The 23,189-nt window shown below is 34.2% G+C and overlaps 1 protein-coding gene across 6 annotated transcripts in view; it reads right to left on the reverse strand.

Annotated features, from left to right (window-relative positions):
- Nucleotides 1-11,901: 11,901 nt before the first annotated feature.
- Nucleotides 11,902-23,189, reverse strand: part of LOC134531216 (cleavage and polyadenylation specificity factor subunit 6) — a 294,999-nt gene continuing 283,711 nt past the window's right edge. For all 6 annotated transcript variants that reach the window (XM_063366877.1, XM_063366876.1, XM_063366880.1 and 3 more), the window contains one exon: nucleotides 11,902-13,216. In XM_063366877.1, the coding sequence (XP_063222947.1) occupies nucleotides 13,066-13,216 (151 nt within the window). In that variant the 3' untranslated portion in view covers nucleotides 11,902-13,065. The remainder of the gene's footprint in view (nucleotides 13,217-23,189) is intronic.

Here is a 23,189-nt window from a genome sequence, read left to right on the forward strand (position 1 = left end):
AGAAAGAAAACTGGATCTCTTATGGGTGAGTTTGCCACAGAGAACTTTTATCAGCTTGGTGCAGCTGTTTTATCTGTGCAACATTATTGAAAATATTATTAAAAATGATAAAAATATGGCTTACTATTTTTTATCGCATAATCGTCGCACATTTTTATACTAAAATCAAGTTTGAAAAGTAGGGATGTAACTTTTATGAGAGAAATTTTTTTTATGTTAGTTAAAATTATTCATAAAAACAAAATGTTTCATGGAAAGTACGTTTATTTAAAAAATAGAGTATACAAAAACATGCCATAATAAGTCATGCAACAAAAACCTTTCTTCAACTTTAAATAGAAAAACAAAATGTGACCAGAACGCGAGCCACTTAAATCTGTGACATGACCGAAAGAGTGCGAGCTATTAAATGCATTTAACTTGGCACTTGATAGAGAGCACACGTTGCATGCAATCGGCAAGATAAAGATATTCAACTACGTGTGCACGCTTTATATGGAAAGCAACATAACCAAACATAAATGATGTCAACTAGCGCTGGCTACATTTGTATAAGCGGTAAAACGCAGCAACGCAGACAAACAGATAAAGGTTATAACGTTTAAAAACGTCTTTAAAAGAAAATTTACACATCAGACAACTTCGTATTTCAGTTAATTAAGTAAGTAAGTGAAAATATCTAAATAAATATTAGATTTCTACTTTAAAATACATTGTTTTATATGGAAAATATACCTACACAAAGCACTCTGAATCTAATAGTGGGACAAAAACATCATGCAACGTTTACAAGAGAGGTTGTTTTTTTTTATCCAAATTTTGACACCTTAAAATATCAGTGTGAGGATTATGCAATAAAACAGGGTAGTTCGGTGTAGTTCTCTGCTTATTTGCTTGCTCCAGGCACATCTGCATAGTTAACTATCTCACTCAGAACAGATAAATGTATTAGATAAAATAGTATTCAATTTATGGAATGTTTATTTTTCTATGTAACAGACTTTTTAAACATTTGCTCCTTTCGTCCTTGTGGACAAGATTTGCTATCTTAATGAAATTCTGGTGTTTACTGGTACAAATGGTTATTTATAATTTATACTTACAAATTTTTTTCTTCAAAAAATTGCCAAATTTGGTTTCTTTAAAAGTTTGTGGTTTATTTACAGTTAAGTGTACAGACATAAAATTCCAGCAATGTAAGATGGTCTGAAATGTGATTATAGTTAGCTGTGTCGCTTCACATACAGTTTCTGGTAATAGGCTCTGTTCATTTATTTTTTAGCTTTGAATCAGCATTAAAATAAGATTTTGTCACTTCTGCAGGGAATCTTGTAACAAAAGAGTTAAAACTTTTATATTGTGACAGTAAATTTGTTGTGACAAACATAGATTGTGAATAGAATATTCAATACTCAAAATGAATGTGTTGAGTCCATCTCGTGAACTACACACTTAATTAAATTTACAGCACTATCTATTAAAATGTTTGTAGTTGACTTTATGTGAGATGTGACTACACTATACACTTAACTAAATTTCCAATGTGAAAATTTAGCCAACTTCTCAGATTTCAATCACATACAAATTTATCACTACAGTAAAACCTTGCTCGTACGGCCCCCGGTTCGTACGTACACCACGGTCGTACGTACAGATTTTTGAGGGGAAAAAAAAGAGTTTAAAAATATGAAAAATTGTAAGAAATACCTTAAAGTTAATTAAAATAAAGTCGCATCCTGCAGCGTTCAGGACAAATACGGGCTACATACAAATTAATTGCGCCACAGTAAAAAAAAAAAAAAAAAAAAAAGTCGCAAATTGATGGAAATTTACTGTCAATAGCATGCCATACGTGGAGAAAGGTCATTGTACTCGGTCAGCTGCTGTAATGACGCGGCGTAGCCGCCGGCTGAGCTGAGCATGCGCAGTATAACTCAAACAACGCTCTGCCCAGACTCATGACCTTCCATCAGCAGCCAGCCAATAGATGCGAGCTTAGCGGAAAAAAATATAAGCTCCACCTCTCGTGTACCTAATTTGCCCAGTTCTAATACCAGTTTATTGGTATACGCACCAGTTTTCTCACTGCCGTGACATGTTCAAGTTTACGTTCATCTTGATGTCTTGATACCAATAATTAATTATTTACGATCCCCAGAAATAAATGGCTAGTAAAAAATATGCGTCAACTGTACAATACTTCCGAAATTATAAAATGTGTTTAAAACAGTTACCAAGACTCCCCTAATTTTAGCTTGTGAAGTTTATGTCTTGTACCAGTATTTCGGCTAAGTTGTGACATAAATACAGTATTTGAACGTACGAGCAGCCACGTAATATTCCCGACAACCGTTTACAGGTTGATTTCATTATCTCATTGTAAATTAATTATTATATTTAAATATGTCTTTGTATTATAAGTTGTACCAGCAATCACACTAACAGGGATAGCTAAGGCCAGCCAGTGTGTTTAGTCTTTGGAAATTGCAGCAGTTTAATAATTTATTATCTTCATTTAATTATTCTTTGTACGCCTATTCCTTTTTCTGCAAGCTTTACATGAGTTAAACACAGGTTTAATTACCGTACATTGGATTTTACTACAACTGCTGAGTATTTCTTCCTGCTAGTTGCGAGCTCGCTGGTTGCTACAACAATCCGGGGATGTGGAGGTTGAAAAGAAAGGAATAGAGAGGATTCTAAGACGCCATGTTCGAGAGAAGACGTTTCCCTTGCAATGTGTCGCCAAAAACCTGGTGCCCGCAAAGGAAACAAGAAGATCGTGTCCGCTACGATAGTTAGATACTATAGTGTAAACGGAGTATTCAGATAGGAGAATTCTGAGTTCATCTACCTCAGAATAAAGGGTATACGCCTTAACACGACATACGAGGCGTTTCGCGAGTGCTTCCAGCATCGCGACTTCTACATCTGATTCCTGCCATCTCGTGGTGAGAACTTTCCTTGTACCACATTTTTCATGACCATTTTGGTGTCACCGATCCAGTCAATGAGTCGTAGCCTACGGCAGTCGTAGTGGATTAGAACTCTATTGCAGCGTCCCTTTCTACAAGTTCCTGCGACCATACACCGATCTACCCAGAAGTCCTGAATGGCCGAAGAACCTGCCCTACCACAAGTTGAGCTAGTACCGGTAGTTGCAAACCTTGATAATTCAGTAATGACAGTGTAGTATCAAAACTGGACCCAAATCCATTCATGTCTGGCTATCTGTATTTGGTAGGTTATTTAAAAGTTTGTACCATGTTAGGATAATCTGAACCTAATCTTTCTAGTCAAACTTATTCAGATCAATAATTTTCAGTCCAAGTGTTGTACATATCTATGTGTTGCAATTATATCAATTATATACATTTAATAATTTATATTGCTTTGATTATTAAATGTTATCAGTTTTGGTATTAATCGTACACGAGTACAGCCAACCACCATACTTTGCCAGCCATTTAACATACATTACCCTTAACATACACTACACCGTAATATCATCTGTAATTACTCAAATATAAGTAACTGTGACGTCTTAACTGTGTCAAACGCAGTTGTAATAGTCATAGACAGAGACACACGTTCGCGCCACACCGTTACGTTTATACATTGGTGAGTTTACGTTTTTCCCTTGTGCATTTTAGATTGTCTCCTGCTGTAATTACTCGGACTTTTACACGCCTAGGCTTAAATTATTACATCTTTAGAAATAAAAGCAACTTTTCATGTGTTAAAATATGTAGGTATATATCGCGATTTAAAATGTTCATTGCCGACTATAAACATTACGTTTTTCACAATGTTTTTAGGCTTACTAGCTAACCTTATCTACACTTAAAGTACCCACAGTGTGTTTTTTATTTGAGCAAATATATTGTGTGTTAATAATAATTTTATTTATATAAAATATAAAAAAATGTAAACACAGGGCTTACGACACTGCCTTCAGTGTAGAGTTTTTTTTATTTTTTCATTTGATGAGCTCAAGTGTTGTTTCAGCACGAATAGGATATAATTTCGATGGAAAATACATCAGCATAACATATAGACACGGCAGGTCATTTCCCGTGGCAGGAAGACAAGAAAACTGCAATTCATTTCCCGCGGCAGCGGTGGGAAAAATGGTGATGGTGGGGGGGGGGGGGGGGATAGCCACAAATGGACGTAATTTGGCCTCGCTGGTTAGTACGTAGAACTTGGTCATAAGGACAAATTTTGGAGAACCGTGAGTGTAGGGTCATTTGGGGTAATTATGAACACGGGGTAATTGTGAACAAGCGCTACTAGCGCTCATGTGACAGTGCCTGATACTAAAAGAAAGTTGAAATCAAATGTTTACATTCCTGTTTACTAGAGATGGGTTGAGTCTTGGTTTATTGAGTCGAGCCGAGCCGACTTGGGTCAGATTGACTCGACTCGAAAACCGAGTCTCATATTTTATCAAGTTCGAGACTTGAAACACGTTTCGAGTTAAGTACCAGCATCGTGACATTATAGCACTTTATTACAGGTTGTCTTAGAGTTTTCGCCAAGTCATTAATACAGCAAGAATTGATAATGACCTTCAAACAAAACAAATCCTGTGCAAACCTAACCTTGCCCGCTACCGCGCTATAATAGGTACAAGTGCAATCAAACCTAGGCCTACCTTCATTTATGAACGTGACGTCGTAACGTGATTTTGTCAATAGTGGCGACAGTTTATAGGACAAAATTATGTCACATGACCATTTTATATATAAAAAAAAAAAACCTTGGAAAACAGCGTGCACTGTTTTCATTTTGTTTTACATCCTGTGTTTATTTCAAATATGGCACCGCATTTGTTTACAAGATACATCAATGGATTTTCACTGAAGAAAAATTTGTACCAAAACGCACATGTATTAAAAATCATCACGTTTATCGTGCCCCGTTTATAACTTGTATAAACAAGAGATTTCCGTAACCTAAAATATAAAAACACTAAATAATTATATAATATTTAGTAAATAACATCCAAGCCGTGAAGCGTGAAAATGGCTGCGTGTTATGGCAGCTAGCCATGCATTTTGGAACTAAATTTAGCTGTGCTCCACTACGCAGCGCTGCATGTCAATAACGTTTTGATCAAATTCCTTTTTTTTTTTTTTTTTAAGAATAAAATATAATAACAACGCTCATGCATTTTATTTGGCAATCAGTTACTGATCGCCAAATCAAATGTATGAAATATTTATTTATTAAACATATTGATATTCTTGTAGCTGTAACAGTTCCGGGCGAATAATCTTGCCGCGGAAAGTGTATTTACATTGAGAATTTACGTAACTTGACGTTTGCAACACTGATTAGTAAGAAGCCAAAAACGGCATACGAATTAAAGCAAAAGTAAATACTGATACAGATATTAAGTAATTTTACATGGAGAAAAAATCGGAACACGGTAGACCACGTATAAGCTTAGTTTTTTATATTTAAATAACATAATGATTTGCTAATTAATCATTTAAATTTTTTTTACTAATGCAGATGCATCTTGGATACACAATTCTTATATCAATGGATGTGTAGTAATATGTTATTTATCATATTTAATGCAAAAAAAAAAAAATATAATTATGAAACTCGAACTGACTCGACCTCTTCAAAAATTTTGTGGCTCGAACTCGACTCGACTCAAAATTTGAATTGCTAAACTCGGCTCGACTCGACGCCAAAAAACCACAACTCTTCCATCTCTACTGTTTACTGAATTATAACATTCCCGTCATTTTTTTCTTTGAGGTTAGCTCCATGGCTTGTGTATTTCAAATATCTTACAGTTTAAAGTGATAAACAGTTTTTTAGTGTATTTTAATATCCTATGACTTCATGATATTAAAACACGGCAAGTCTTTGGTTTAGTAAATATTTGACAATATATGTGTACTTTTGCAGAATATCAATAATATTTTGCTACAACACATTTTCAAGGACCTGCAGAACCATGTTCTTAGTTACCCCATACTTTTCATCATAAGGGGTTATTATGAACCGTTTGTTTTTGTTTTTTGTTACATAGTAGGTCATATATTTAGACATTACTGCTTGCAAAATTTAAAATTTGAGCATTACCTATTAATTTACAGAGATTTTAAGTCTAAAAAAACATGGTAGCATCATAAACATAACATCACATTACATAACATAGAATAGGTATTAAGCAATACGTACAATAATGATCATAGCATCAGACAATAAACATAACCTAATATTACATATTTATTTTTACAGAGCGGAATCACGTCATGCCTAGGACTTACATAAGGAAGAAGCCCCCTCCTGCCTACACCACTGAAGACTTAGCGAAAGCAGTGAGGGACATTTTTAACAGTGATAAAACCTACAGGGAAGCATCAGAACATTATGGGATTCCTTTGGGAGTTATGCATAATAGAATCAAGGGTAAGACTCATGTTGATAAAATGGGGGCAGGTTGCTCCAGACATTCCAAAAGAAGTGGAAGATACTCTTGCCAAATGTCTTATTGCTAGGGCTCAAATGGGTTTCCCGTGCGACAAGGATGAGTTGAAAACTCTGGTTCAACAATTTGTTGTGGCTAACGAGTTAAATGTCCGATTCAAAGATGGTAAGCCAGGTGAAGACTGGTACTATGGGTTTATGAAGCGACATCTTAACATTTCGCTAAAAAAACCAGAACACTTGCAAAAAGCACGGTAGAATGCAAGGGATCCGTTTGTTGTTTACCATTTTTTTGAGATGGTTAAGGATGCTTATTAAAAAAACTCTGTAGATGATGATTCAGGAAGCTTCATTTTTAATGCAGATGAAAGTGGGTTTCCAAAAGAACCATCCCCCAAGAGAGCAATAGGAAAAAAGGGGAAACCTCTCAGCAGGGTTTCCAATGGTTCTGGAAGGGATAATACTACAGTACTTCTATGCGTTTATGCTAATGGTGAGGTTCTACCCCCTCTCATAGTATACAAGGGACAAGCTGTTCAACAACGGTGGATATAACCACAACCATATCCTGGAACTATTAGCGGTCTATCACTCTGTAAGCTTACTCTGAAAATTATGATTTGCAGGGTAAGTGATAGCTTGAACACACTTCTATAGGGAGACAACTTACCCAAGCTGCACTACTCTACAACCACGTGTAACAACAGAGTAACTAGTGAAAGGGTAACATAAATATGCACACAACTAATGAGGCAAGTTGGTAAAACATACAATAATCAGTAAGAAATTAGAACTCATTTTATTTGAATGCAATCCAAACAACATGAAAGATCTATAAGCATGTAATAAAATTAATAAATTAATATGAAAATAATAATACTTGAAAATACTCCAACTTCCTTAATAAAAATCGGGATATGATACCTGAATTAGCATGGCCATTAATCGGTGTGCACATGTACCAAAAGTTTGTAAAATTTATAATAATAATCTCAGTGTTAAATTTTAATGCTGCTATAGTCGGTAGACTCATACGATACTACACTCAAGACCACTAGACCTGAGTGTGCCGTGTGCTGAACATTGTCGATTATTCCGTGGAAACAATTCCCTAGTGCCATTACAATTAATGTTACTTTAGTTATTGCACTTAAATGAGTCAAAATGTCCAGATTACAACTCAATATTACGCAGTTAATAAATTATACAGTGATGGCATCACTGGGATTACAATTATTAAAGCATAAAATGGCCTACCTTTTGATGCTGAATAAGTCGTCGTAATTGTAACTATTTTTATTACCATCAATTTTAGAGACGGAATAGTATAAACATATTAGGGCTGGGCCGATGCCGATTCCGATTCTTAAGTATCGGCCGATATTCAGAGTATCGGCATCGGCAGCATCTGTAAAATAATTGACGATACTTCGCGCCGATACCTCAGTCCACGTTCTTAAACTGTGTAACAGCAAATTCTCTCTAGTACGTCCCTCTTGTTAACGTACAATCCAGTATAACGTATAAAGCCACCGGTCTTGAAACACCATGCAAATTAATAGGCATAATAAATATATAACGTACGTTTTTCAAAGCCCTGGACTGTAATTTCTCGTTAATACGTATATTTTTGCCGATATTATTATACAAAATACTAAACATTTTCTCATTTCATTCACAATTATATAGCTTTGTTTAACAACAGGTCTTGTGGAAATTGTTTGCAGACATTTTCTTTATTTCGTTGAGTAAAATGGCAGGTGCAGTGCTGGTAACCGTGCGGATAGAAATTTCATTCGTATAAAAAAATGTCTGTTTTTTGTGTGATTGGTGTAGCAACATATCATTTATGCGGAATAATCAAGAGTTATAAATAAAAAATGCTCAACTTTTTCAACTAGGAAAAAAAAGATTCGATAATATTTATCCTACAAAATGTGTATTTTCGCGTTTGAATTTGTAGCAATGGATATTGGCCGATTGCGGCCATATCTGGCTAGGTACATAAAACGTGGATTATACGATGGCCAACGACTACTAATGCGTTTATGTTACCGTTTGTTTTCTGTTTCGAAGACCTAACCCATAATTTGTTTGTAAACATCATTTCAAATTAACATCTTTCGCAATTGTACACAAATGTAATACGTATACAACATTTATTTAACAGCTCTAGTGGCACACAGTTTCCGACGTTAGTGAACATTTTGTGACGTTTCGTGAAGCTTGTTTAATGGCGACGTGACGACGTGGATAACTAGTTTATATTTTTATATTTAGTGTATTACGGCAGCATATGTAGGTAGGCCTAACCGTAGAAGTTATGAGTACCCAAAAGCGTGTGGGTATCAGCATTGCAAAGTTATGAAAGACATTTCTCAAAGGAAAGTTCAAACAAACATTCTTGACTATATGAAAAAAACTGTAGGTACTGTATGTTGAACAGTTGAACATTATTTTATAATTGGGTTTGAATATGTCCAGCTATTAGGGGAAAAAGTACACACAAAATGCAAATCCTGCCAATTATTTCTCATGGACTGGTACTGTTCCAATGCATGTCAGTGCATTTGGCATGTCTAATTCAACTGTAACAAAAGGTCATGCAGGATTTCAATTTTTGGTAAATATGTAGTGTACGGATTATCGTCAAAAATTTTTTTTAAAAATCTGAAATAACTTTCATTATATGCTCTTTTACGTCCTCTTTTCATTACAGCCTGCGGAGATAGGAAATTCCAAATACTTAATATGAAATTAAAAAATACTTCATAAGTAAAATATCCTTTCATAACACAAACATTTCTTTGGTTAGTATCGGCATCGAGTATCGGTAGTATCGGCCCATAAGAATCGCTATCGGTGGAATCGGCTAAAAGTGGTATCGGCCCAGCCCTAAAACATATGTAACTCAGATGTATGGATCCTTGATGTATACAACTTAATAATAAAGATATACTTCATATTGTTTCAACTGCAATAACACTCCACTGAAATTACTGGACTCACACACTAACCAAACCAGCTTCGGTCCCAGCCAAATCTTAATCTTTTTAAAAACAAAACACTTACTTTTTCCTATATATTTTAATTCCCATGATGCAACGGGCCAGCGGCACTTTCGGGTTCACACGATCTTAGAAGGCCGCGCTGCTAGGCAGCGGCCAAACACATCATGCCAATTAAAATTATAAGAAAAACATGACAACACGAGTTAAATTAAAGAAAATAATAAAAATTAATTAAATGCTTAACATCATTGAAAAAAAATAAAAAACAAAAAAACTCCAGAAATATTTACGTTGCCGCCAAGTAAACAAACAATATTTACTAACTTAGTAACCATGGCAACTAGAATTAAAGAAATCAAAATAAACAACTTTGACAACTGATAATACTCTGTACCCTTACACTATGTATGCTGCAACCACTAACGGGTGGATGGAAGAGGTCTCGTTTTATGAATGGTCCACTAAGATGTTCATCACCCATGTAAATGAAATATGTAAAAAGAAAGATGGCACATAAAACTGCTTTTATTTTTTATGATGGTCATGCAAGCCATATAAGCATTCGCATTATCGAGCAGACAATCATCAACAATGTGGAGCTGATAAAATTTCCCAGCCACCTTACAGATCGTCTTCAACCACTAGATAAGTGCATATCTGGTCCAGTTAAGACTGAATGGGACAAGGTTTTAGTTGTCCATGGTAAAACCAAGATGGGAAGTGTTCCTTCTCGTCTGAAAAAATCTGAGTTCGCGATATTACTGGGGAACGTTTGGGCAAAGATGAAAACGGACAACACTGTCAAAGGCTTTCAGTCAACTGGGCTGTTTCCTCTTGATGAAACAAAACTACCAGAAGATCTTTTTGATCCACGAGACCTGTCCCGATACAAACAACGAAAAGCAAATTTGGAACACCACACTGAATCACAAGCACAGAATGAGAATAGGGACAAAGTTGCAGCTGAAGATTTATATTTTCCAGGAGAAATTATACCTTAGGCCGATTGTAAAATGTTTGCTTTGGACTTAAGTTTTAAACGATCAGGCGTAGATGCTAGTGAAGGCACATCTGGATGCATTCCCCCGAACCAAGTGCCAACTGACATAGTGGATATTATCTCCTGAAGCATCGCCGCAAGTACAGTTACTTCATAGCCCTGTGTAAAAGTTACCCACAATTCACTTGAAACAACATACCTATGGGGAGGTCCTCTCTAATGATGATGTCTTGCAATGCCTCAAAGATGATAAAGAAAAGAAAAAGAAGCCTCCAAAGCGACAGAGAGGAAATAAGAAGATAGATAGAGAAGTGGAAAATCTGAAAAAGCAGGTCAAGCAACATGAAGGAAGTGAAAGTGAAGGAAACAATCTGCCTGATGAACTTTTGGATGACAACTGCGCTATAGAGGACTTCGTCATGAAATGGAGGCTGAAGAAGTTGAGGAAATCATTTACTTAGAGCCATCAGTTCATGATATTTCTCAATCCACGTTTGTTCTTGTTGACATTGTAGGAGGAACAAGAAATAAAACACACTTTGCTTATGTTTGTCAAGTAGATGAAGTCTTAGATGAAGAGCTTGCAGTTACTGGGATGAAGAGCATTGGTAGAAACAAATGTGAATTTATTTTAGTGGAGAATGACAAATTCACCATCACTAAAAGCCAGGTGAAAGCTATTCTGCTGTGTCGAACATACAAAAAAGCAGGAAGAAAATCTGTGTACAAATTTAGTGGCAGTGTTAATGTGAAAGAGAAGTAAAAATTAGAAACATTTTGATTCATTCTGCATATTTTCAGTAATTTGCTTCTTGAATTTAAAAAAATATGTTAATCAAATAAACATCCACTGTTGTCCCATTGACACATTGTTATAGTTGTTGTAGTAGAATATAATAATTTCCTGATAAAACAGGCTCAAAAAAGTAATCTTTGGATCATTGTGAAGTTCGTATTGGGGTAAATATGAACAACGTAATTATCCTCTTGAATGATGTCTGCAACTTATCCCTGCCAAATTTTTTTGTGTGAACTTTATGATATTTATAGTCTACCATTCGTAGACAGAGATAGATTTTCATAACTACCCCATAAGCTCCGGGGTGATTATGAAAGAGCATTTTAGTTACTTTATAATTAATCCACAGCACCAATAACCAATTTTAATTGAAGTATTGGAGTAAAACAATAGTTTTATGGAGGTTCTAAAATGTTTTACATGGTTCATATGCTCCTAAAAGCCATCAGTAATTGAAACTAGTAAAATTTGTTCACAATTACCCCAACTGACCCTACGTAGAATCGAGGTTTCACTGTACTTTTGAATTAAAATGAAGAGCAGTGATAAATTTACCTGAATTAACATTATCGGTAGATGGGCTATTAGCTCAACTCTAATAAGCATGTCGAAATATATAAAAATACACTCAAATAATATAACAATCTTATTTTATTCCATTTACAATTTGCTAGATAGAAATATTTGAATTTTAGAATGTAATACATTACATTACTACTTTTGTCTGCCTATAAATAAAATTAATTTAGTGGACACTAGTCCTTTATTTTAAATGTTAACTCGTACCCAAGAATTTATATCCTAAATTATTGATTACATTACATTTATAATTTTAAAAACATTTGTATACTGCTGAAAGAAGGTAACTGCCAACTAACAACGTAACAACTTAATACGTTCATGATATCACCCAATACTGAATAATATAAACTGTATTATATTCTTCGCACTTAAAGAAGAGTTGAGGGTTTACAAAGATATAGGCTCACAATTGCATACAAGAAACATTTTTATTGTTTGTGGCTTGCAGATGTTACAACAAATTTAGAGGTACCATACTGAATTCCAACCTGTGAATAAAGATACATACTAAAAGACACAGAGAAAATACACTAAATGATTAGAGAGGGAAAAAACATCAAAACCAAATAAAACTACCTTATAATATGTATCACTTACATACTACATTACAATCTTCATTCAATATAGCAATAAGAACTTAATGCTAACAGACTTCTTGGAATCCAGTCTGAATAACATTCTTCTATGAAGACAATCTTCAATTATCTTCTCTTTACTACTTTAATTTGCAACACCTAATGAAGCATTATCTTCTACGCGAACCTTGCAATACTATTAACTACACTTATATAATTATGCTTGAACTGAGAAATCCTTCGCTCACACATGCCACATGAACACAGGGTCGAAGACTGAACAAGCCTAACCTAGACAGGAAGGCAAAGGACACACGTGGGTGATCGCACTAGCTACATGTACAGGTGCAGAGGCTGGACTGATAGGCCCCTAGCCATATTTAACACACCATCGATAAAACAGTAAAAAAAAGAAAGGGAATGACGATAAACAAGCTAAATCTTCGTCCCATTTTGTGAAATAATTCTCCTGTAGTGCTGAAGCTCACAGTAAAAAGTGCCAGACAGTTTTCCCTCAGCGTCCAGCTAAAATAAACACAGCATTTCTCAAACAAGAAACAACTGACCACATATAAATGTATAACTTAAAGTAATTAAGAGCTGACAGAGTTGAAGGCCACAGGTGTGGCCAACAACAGGAGGGCGTTAGTGTCGAGAGCTACGGTGAGATGATTCTCGCTCCTCTCTGCGCTCTCTCTCTCGCTCCCTCTCGCGCTCTCGTTCTGGGTCACGGCGAGTGGCTTCCCTCTCTCGTTCTCTCTCCCGCTCACGTTCTCGGTATCTATCATCATAGTACCTGCGAAACAGACAGAGAACACCACACATTCCTGACACTGCATCTACAGATGGTACCATGAGCTAGCACCAGACTACACTCTCTCAAGCACATCAAAAAAATATAAACAACAAATAAAAAGTAACAATGAGACCAAGTTGTTTTTTTTATTAGGCCTACAGCTTTACCTCCTTCTGATAGATGCTTTCAGCTGCTGTAAATTTGATTTATAATGTGATATTTCTGCTGTTTTAAGTTAATATTGTCTTGTACGGTAAAAGTTTATCGTATTATAATTAGTGTGGAAATTAGAACTCAATCTTGAGCTGTTTCATTTAACATCAGTTTGAGTAATGGGACTTCTGTATTACATGTTTCAGAGATATAGTTCAAAATTACATCACTTTAGCAAAGACCAGAGGTTCTATTAACAAAGTTACTTCTTTAGACACATTCAGGTTTCTGCTATACCCACGAGTCAAAATTGTCCAGACAACTGTTCATGTATGGCAGCATTAACCTGCATATAGTTACTTTTGTGAACATCAGGGTATGTAAAACGTGCACTCACGTGTCAATCTTTGAGATAGAAAACTATCCTGGAATACATCTTATGAACTTTTCATAGTCACAAAAAATCACAATTTTTATTCTGTCTCTTTAGCTCAGTAATGTGTGGTGTCATACTTGAAGGTCCTGGGTTCAGATCCTGGCTTTTTATACAACCAAAAATTAGGAAAATCATATTATTCCTTGTAATTTGTATTACTTATTTTTAATTACTTTCAATAAATATATTAGTCCATTGTTTGCATTATATTGCATTCGGTAGGCATATAACCTTTATGGATTTACTCTCAAATCCACTCTCTAACCCTTCAAATAGGAATATGGTAAATATTTTTCTGAAATTTCGTCAACTGACTTTCAAAATAAGAAAAAATTACTATATACACAAACACATTTGATTTTAGGAAGAAAAAACTACCTCCATCCTCCAAGTTCAAATTTCTCAAATAATACATCACTATTTTTTTATTTGTGTGAGAATAAAGAAAACACCTCTTTACACAGAATAAAGCCCAGGTATGAGAGGTAATTAAGCTTTTATGCATGCATGGATGCATACACATACATACACACACACGCACACACACACATAAAATTTTATGTATAGCCATTGTGCTACAAAATAATTTTCTGTGACAATGATTTTTTTAACATATGAATTTCAAAATAATTCTGTGTACTTTTTTCACTATTGTAGGGGGTGTCTGAAAATAATGTAAAATGCAAGAAAGTGTAAAATAAGGGAAATGTATAAAGAAATCCAATTTTTGCTCAGTGAACTGTGATATTATGCAACCTAAACATATTGTACTCTGACATACACATCATTATTCATTATGAGTGTATGAAGCATATCTAAAAAGAATAAGTCCCTATACATTCTGCAGAGTTATATAGGCAAGAATACAGTCTATGTTCATACTTTTATACTTAAATTAGCAATTCAAGACATTTACAGGTTAAGAATATTACTAAAAATATCAAAAAACACGAGGAAAGTGTACTAAAGCAAAAATTATATTTTTCTCAAAGAAAAAAAAAACATACAGCAAGGTTTCTCAAAAAAATTAAAAAAGCATATTCAGTCTATCTACACCAACTAGGTTAAGTGACTACTACATACAATGTTAAATTACCAGTTTTCAATTACTACAAAACAGGTTGTGAAAAAGAGGTAAAATTAATTTCAGTAATAGCAAAAAAGTACTAGTGGAAATATATTTTACATTAGATATCGTAACAGAAATGAACAGATGATTAACATGGAAAAGGATGTTAAATGAATGTTGCAATGAAAAAATAATCATTGGCCTGACAGGATTGGTGTGAACCAGGTGGTGATATGCGAATAAGCACTTTAATTTTTTAAAAACTAAAATATAATTATCCTAACAGTAATACAGTAATATCGGTTTCACTGTCAGCAAAGGATGGTTTGGTTCAACATTAGTTGAAGGTCATGCCCGGGCGGGCAAGTCAGCTAGCCGACTGACGATAAAGTACATAAACATGTATCTCCCATTACACGGTGTCGTTTTTGTCATACAAAGTGCGATGTGCGGCATAAGAAGGTAAATGGTGTGACATATTTATAGTTGAGTGTTATTCAACGCATTAATATTACATTAAGTATATTTTTCTACAGAATTTTGGAACACATTAAATAAATTAGCCTTGCTATTTATAGAAACGTGACCGAATTAGTTGTTCTAAGTGAGGGATAGGTGTAGGTACAAAAACAAATTAAATTTACTGTGTGAAAAAATTCGAAATTTTGGTTTGCTTTAATTGCTGGCTGCTCAGTTCCTCTATTTTTTTGTCTATATGATTCAACTGGTCAAACTGTCTGGACAGTTGAACCCATACAAGTAATTCCCCAAACAGAAACTGCTTCTAGAGCTTCATGCTTGTGAGGCATAGGGATTTCTTCATCTTCATAACCATCACCATCACCATCACCATCACCATCATCTCCATCAGGTTGCTTTTCCTTCATGTGCAAACTGACAATATCATCAAGAGATTTTTTTTCTGCAGTTTGCACATGACTGTCAATGTTGACAAAATCACTGAACAAACTGTCTGATTGAATATTTTTCCAGTCTTCTTCCTCTACGCTGTCACCTGGTTCACTGTCCTCATTTTTACACACTGTTCCTGAACTTGGAAAACCTGCCTTTCTGAATCAATATAAAATTGTTATTTATGTAATTTGTTTCTATGGATAGGCAATATCATGCACTGCATCCAAGAGATGTATGATGCCTAAATCCAAAGGCTGAAGCTCACTGGTGCAGTTAGCAGAAAAAAACAAGCTTTCCATTCCTTACGAGGCCACTCCAGTGTTTCAGGGGCACTACGCAACCCGCGTTAACTTCATAAGATTAAATGCTATTTTCATTTTGCTTATAACTAATTAACTAATATAGATTTCGAAATGATGCTACCTTGATATGTAAGACAACTAGGCGTCTGCGAGCAGAAGATTTTCACTTCGAGTCGAGCTCGAGCGAGTTTGCTAAAATACTCGCGAGTATTGAGTCGAGTTTTTTTTTTAAGTTTATTGCACATAAATTTACTGTGATGGAGTAATAAAATGTGAGAACTTTTGAGAAAAATATGGAAATAAAAAAAGAAACCATTATCATTGTTAGCCTACTAAATTAAAAAATTCGATATTCCTAAAGTATTTGGAATTTCTTATCTCCGCCGGTTGATTTGAAAAGAGGAAGTGAAAGAGCATAGAATAAAAGTATTTTCAGATTTTTAGCATTTTTTTTCCGCATATACCGTTACTCTACATATTTACCAAATTGTTTAACCTCAAAATTAGTGTCAAATATCTGTAACTTGTCATTAAGTTTAATCAATTTAAAGTAATAAAAATAGAAGCATTTTACTTAATTCAATTTACACTTGCAAAAAAAACTTACGCACAATAAACCTACATGGAAATTAAAGTCTTTATCAATGTCCTGTAGTCTGAAATATGTTTACTCATGTCATCAAATGTAGAGCTGTACTGAAGAAGCCGATTTTGCCAATATTTAGTTGAATCGGCATTTCTGCCAACTTCCAATACTCTTGTTAATTTTCTACCGATATTACTGAAAAACGAAAGAGACTGCCATAACCTAAAAATCCACGAGTACCCTTTTCACTTTTTGTAGTAGTACTACATTCTTTCAGATCACATTATTTCTTAGCAACATGTGCCAACCGTACATATCAAGATTTAACATCCTTTTTTTTTCAATAATGTTCTTTAATTTTAATATGTCCTAAATAAATACATTACCATCACGGTAAATACACATCTCGGTTATTACGGCAACTATAGTGCAAATGTGGTAACTATCATGCTTCTGCAGTAGTTATGGTATCTACAAAGAATCTTTAGTTCTTTTTATGGTAATTATCTTAAGATAACTATTGGAATTGTACTGTAGTTATGGTACATCATCCATATTTCTTCGTAAGTTGTTGTTCATTTGTATTTTCTTCATATTTATATTTACGTGCGCCATTACTGGCAGGAATTTTCATAAAAATGTTAAACGGGACTTTATATCACACATTTAATGGTGTGAATGATGAGACCCCGGACAATTTAAATGCTTTTTACAGTAAAATGCGGGAAATGTTTCCGCATGAGGCGGGAAATACTTCCGCATAAAGGAGGAAAGTGATACATTAATGCTATGCGGAAAATTATAGAAGTAAAAAAAATTAATCACGGAAATTCGTAAATCCCGGGTACGTAAAAATGATGTGTTCATGTATACGGTCGATCATGTTACATTATAAAGTAAAGGATAATAGTGTTGTAAGACTTTTATTCCGATATAATGAGAGTTTTTTTTCTATAGGTACAGTGCAAGAAAAGCTCGCTCGAATTTCGAGTTGTTGAAAAGACACGAGCTCGAGTTCGAGTATTACTAAAAAACTCGACTCGAAACTCGAATTTCGAGTACTCGCAGGTGTCTAAAGACAACGATGGTCTTATCAAAGCCCCTTTCTTTAAAAACTTGCATAAATTATGGTTTTATACTAATCTTTACTAATATGCATAAGTGTATTGTCTAGGTTTGAAATCTGGCCGGTTTTAAAGTCATGCCAAATATTTTGGCAAAAAAGTTAACTGTCCTGGAATTTAAAGTAAATAATCTTAAACCTAAATGTTTACGATGTATATATATATATTATAGAATGGTCGTGAAAGAAAAAAACTAATGCAAAAATTTATAAGTCTATGAGGGTGGCTACCAAACTGTAAAGAATAAATTCCCTGACTTTTCCAAAATAATCATTTTTATTCCCTGACCATGCCAAACAATCTGATCAATTATTTTAAGCGTAAATCCTTCTTATTTTTGCATATTAAGTAACTTATCAGATAACATACACAAATATATGTCAAACCAAAATCAGACAAACAATAATAGCTTTTAGAAATTAAAATTTTTCGATTATAGTGCATGTAAAGTGATGATGAACTTGCTAATATTTAGTGAATTATATGTAGGTCCTAATGAACATACTAGGGGTGGACAGGATCCCGAAATTCGGGATAAAAGTCGGGAAAAAAACCATTCCCGAACTTCGGGAAAATAATTTTTCTCTTCGGGATAATACCTCGGGAAAACAATTTTTTTTTTTAAATAGTAAAAACCTTCGTCGTACTAATTTTTATATTCTAAAAATAGGTTATGTATACATACGTCCCGTAAAAACTTCGTATACGTATTAAACGAACAAAGTACAAAGACATCACAAAAAATAAAATACATATTATAAACAATAACGTAAATTCAACACTCGTTCATAAACATAGTTTAAAATAACTCTCTGACTAAATAAAGAACTCAATGTTGAATATTATTAAGTTTGGCGAATGTTAACATCTTTGCCGTATTTTTAGGTTATAATTTGTCTTGAAAATTAACAAGAGCAACAATAAGCAGTGTTGCCAAACGCGTAATATTCGAAACACTAATAAAATGAAAGACGCCATCTTGGTTTCAAATGTTTATGTCATAAACGTTCTTCATAAACATGAGATGGTTTTACGTTTTAGTCGTTGGTCATTATGTAAGAATGAAAGTGAACAATTAAAAACAAGTGGTATTTTTAAAGTAGGCGTGATAAATATTTCCGGCAAATTTCATTTAATAAAAAAAGGGTAGTTTATACACTTGTGTGAATGATGGAGCCGGGCATTCCAGGCAGTAGCAAAAGTGAACCAGGTGTTTCTGCGCCTATTTGGAAGTTCTTTAAAAAATTACCAAATAACAAGTTGCAATGTACTTAAATTAACAAGTGAACATGTTGAAAAGTTGGTGTTTCTTCATGAAAATTTAAAGTAGAGTAGGACACAAGATGGTTGTATTTATTACATTTTATGTTATTTATTATTTGTATTTGTGTGTCTTTCCTTTTCTGTGATTTGGTTTATAAATGTGGATGGTTTATTAAAAAAAATACTTAAAAATACACACATTTTAAAAGTACATATAATTTTCTGCACATCAAGCTAAGAGACAATTTACTGCTCTTGCTCCCCCGATCCCGATCCCGAAAATCTGATGTATTTCCCGACCGAATCCCGTCCCGAAGTAAAAATGCTATTCCCGTCCACCTCTAGAACATACACATTCTTAAGCAATATTAGCAAACAATCTTACTTAAGAGTTTTTATTAGTTTTTATTAATAATGTACGTAATTTTGTTGCCTGTAAATAATAAATCATTTTTTGTTGATTATTTCTAAAACTTAAAAAAAATTAAAATTTGTATATTTATAAAACGGTGTTTTATTCACTGAAATAAACACATTTCATAAATAATATTTCTTTAACTAGCTATAAAATAAATCCTTTTATAGATTAAAATTTTTTGATTATAGTGTAAAGTGAAGATTAAAAACAGAATTGTTATATACGCCATTTTACCCAATTATGTAAATTATTGTTTTATTTACTCATTTGATGTATAGTAACTCAAAAAAGGATAATAATCTAGGCGTTCACAACACTGATCATTATAAAAAATAACTACTATAACATACAAAGAAGATCGCCTGCAGTAGCGGTAGCAAAGCGAACGAACTATCTGCGACCTGTCTTCTTTGAATTCGAGATGGGAGCGGATGAACTAAAAGAGCGACCTAGTTCGCCAAGGAGCTGCGAACTAAAGCTGGAACCACAATGCCCCGACGGGTCCGACACGACAGGCCCGACAGACTGTCGTGCAACATCTCAGCACGACAGATTTAAAAGCGTAGGGTCACAATACCACGACAAAAATAACCCGACGATTTTTAATTTGGCCTTCGGCAAATCGTGTCAAGCTAAATACTTCAATTAAAATGCATTATAGAATGCGCTAAAAACAAAGAAGGCTCTTATTTATTATTGACAGTTAAAGTGCAAAAAAAAACATTTAGTCGTCTGCGATACGAAGTAAGGTTAAGTTGATTCGTAAAATAAAAGAGTAGTTTATTTTAGTTACAAGGAAACAAGATAAAGATATGTCAGTGAGGGACAGAAAAATACTCCTCATGTTAGCTGTGCGAAGAATTAAAAAGAAACAAAATGTTAAAAGATGGATTCTAAAATAACATTTAACCATTAACACAATGATATATGTTTTTGTTTATACAAACAGACTAAGGCAAGCTACAAATTTTTCAATTCCCTCACATGTATAATGAAATTTCACTTTTCAGCAAAAAGATTAACCAAGTAGGTTAATATTTGTGAAATTTAGTTCTGTACTGTTTTCTTTCCATTGCCGTTTTCTTTTATGTCTGGCAGCCGGACACGACTAAATTAGAAATATAATCTATTCCTTGCGGGCCGTCGGGGTGCGTATTTTGTCGGGCTGATGTCACGGCGAGCTTGTATTTCATTGGCTATTGAACTTGTCGGGCCTGCCGTGTCAGGGCCGTCAGGGCATTGTGATTCCAGCATAAAAGGAGCGCTCCCGGTCGCGAACTATTATGCGCAAGTCTAATGATTAGCTACTCTTAATATTTACCTTTCACTTTTCTTATCCTGTATTGGAATTCATTAAAAAAATGGTTTACTCCATAAAAATAATGGGCTAAAAATTTGAATATAACCGAATAAACACTTTAACTCATTACTCACCCTTACTCTTAGCTTTCAGCAACGGCAATATTTTTCCCAAGCCCACACGTTCATATCTGATCCCGCGCACATTTTTGTTTCATCTTTGTCTTCTACTTCTATTCTCTCATTTTTATCTTCAGAACAAAGCCCGACTAGCTTACTAAATAATACTGAAAACCTGTACACGCCACTATTCAAAACATTTACACAACGAGGACAGCAAAATAAAATAAAATGTACATCTGAAAAGTAAAACGTAGAGAAGCACTACACGACTGGAAAAAAAAAAAAAAAAAAAAAAAAAAAGAAAAAAAAAGCACACACATTTTCATTCCAAAACGTTTGTGTACTTGTACCACAGTTGCCAATAATACGAGAAACAAAAATAAAACTATCTCGGTCATCTCGGTGTACTATGAGCTATAAAACTTGTAAGCATAGAATAATTTGGTACACGTACCATGACTATGGTGGCAATACATTGCTTGCGCACGCACGCCAGCCAGCTGTTATCAGCAACGCAAACACAGCAGAGTTTTTCATGACCCGCGACATCAAAAATGGCTTCATTAAAATGTCGAAATTCGTATAAATTATAGTACATATTCAGAATTTCAGTTAATAAATCGCTACATACAATTAACAAAGACTAAGAATAATATTAAGCTGTAAAATTCTGCAAAGATTTATTTTTTTCCCTGACTATTTGAAAAATTTCCTGACTTTTCCATGACTTTTCCCTGCTGGCAAAATTACCTGAATTTTCCTGGTTTTCCCAGTTGGTCGCCATCCAGTCTATATACAGTATCTTGGATATAAGCCACTTTCGTCCTAATACGAGTAGCAAAATATTCAGGTAGGGGTTGGTAATGGTCCCAGCGGGATACCGGCGCCAGTGGTCGGTGGGCCAGGCCGGGGTGGGCGAGCAGCATTTGTCAACAAACAAATTTTTGTGAACGAAGTGCAAGAGAAGGCATATCGCCAGAAGAGACGCGCTTTTCATGATGTACAGTATATCTGGACACTGGAATTCTAAGTGCGTGTGACATTCGATAGGCGTTCGTCGCGCAAAGGGAAGAAGCAACTATTTCTTTTGGCATGCCGAAGAGATTTTTTTTAATTCACAGCTACAGCTTGTTAGAACTTGTCACCATTAAATTATTAACGCCTACAATTCATAAACTGAAAAAAATAATTCTCACCTAGTCCAACCATAACCAAGCGTAGTCGCATTGGGACAGTTTATAAAAGCAGTGTACTGCCACTTCCAACTCAAAAAAAGATGGGCTCATTACATTCTACACAAGGGAAAGTTACAAATAATATAATGAATGAAATGATTCCTACAGCTAATAATTATTGTTATTATGCTCTGAATAAATATCGTCGTGGATAAGCGTCTTTCTTTTTTGCTATACATAATATCCATTTAATTATAACTTAGTTTTATCTTAATATTTTTACTTTACTTACTTTATATTCAGTCACATCTGAATAGTGTAACATGTAATATAAGTGGGGTTGTGTGTGGTGACAAAATGTTTATCATTGGGTTCAAAATTTTTTGCTCTGCTACAAATTCATTAAAAAAATAACATTTATAATATTGAAACATATGAAAACAAAATATTTGTAAATATGCTGAATTGTTACAACACCTATTCAATTTATTTAATTTATGTTGAATAAATAAGATTATAAGAGTTTAAGTGTATCCCATGTGTTAACTGTATTTATGGTTAATACAAATTTTTTAAAACTAAACCATGATGTGCCTAAACAATTAAGTATTTATCTCATAAATGTATTTTATGTTGAAGAAAAAAAATATTTAAAAGAGAAGAAATAAACAGGAATCCAGGTTTTTCACAAAAAAAATACTATTACTTCATATATATATATATATATATATATATACACACACACACACACACACACACACACATATCACCACTAGGTAAAGGACAATGTGTAGGTACGGAGTTTGGGCAAAAATTTTGGTTCCTGCCCCATTTCAACGATAAAGGGGAATGATATTTCCATTTTAATGTACGTAAGACATTTTATATTGCTTATTCATTGTTCAGAGTTTCGTTACATAATATTGAAAACTTGTTAGTTAATATAATGGTAATCATTCTGACAATAGTTTTTTAGGGTAGCGTAATCACTTTACGGGCAAATTGAAAACACATTTTCATCGTCATTTCTTATTACCTGCCACCACACACACTATGTGCAGAATGTTTGTTGGGGGAGGAGGTGACTAGTGAGCGTATTTATTTGAAGGG

This window comes from Bacillus rossius, chromosome 3 (genome assembly GCF_032445375.1).
Source record: "Bacillus rossius redtenbacheri isolate Brsri chromosome 3, Brsri_v3, whole genome shotgun sequence".
Taxonomy (NCBI): domain Eukaryota; kingdom Metazoa; phylum Arthropoda; class Insecta; order Phasmatodea; family Bacillidae; genus Bacillus; species Bacillus rossius.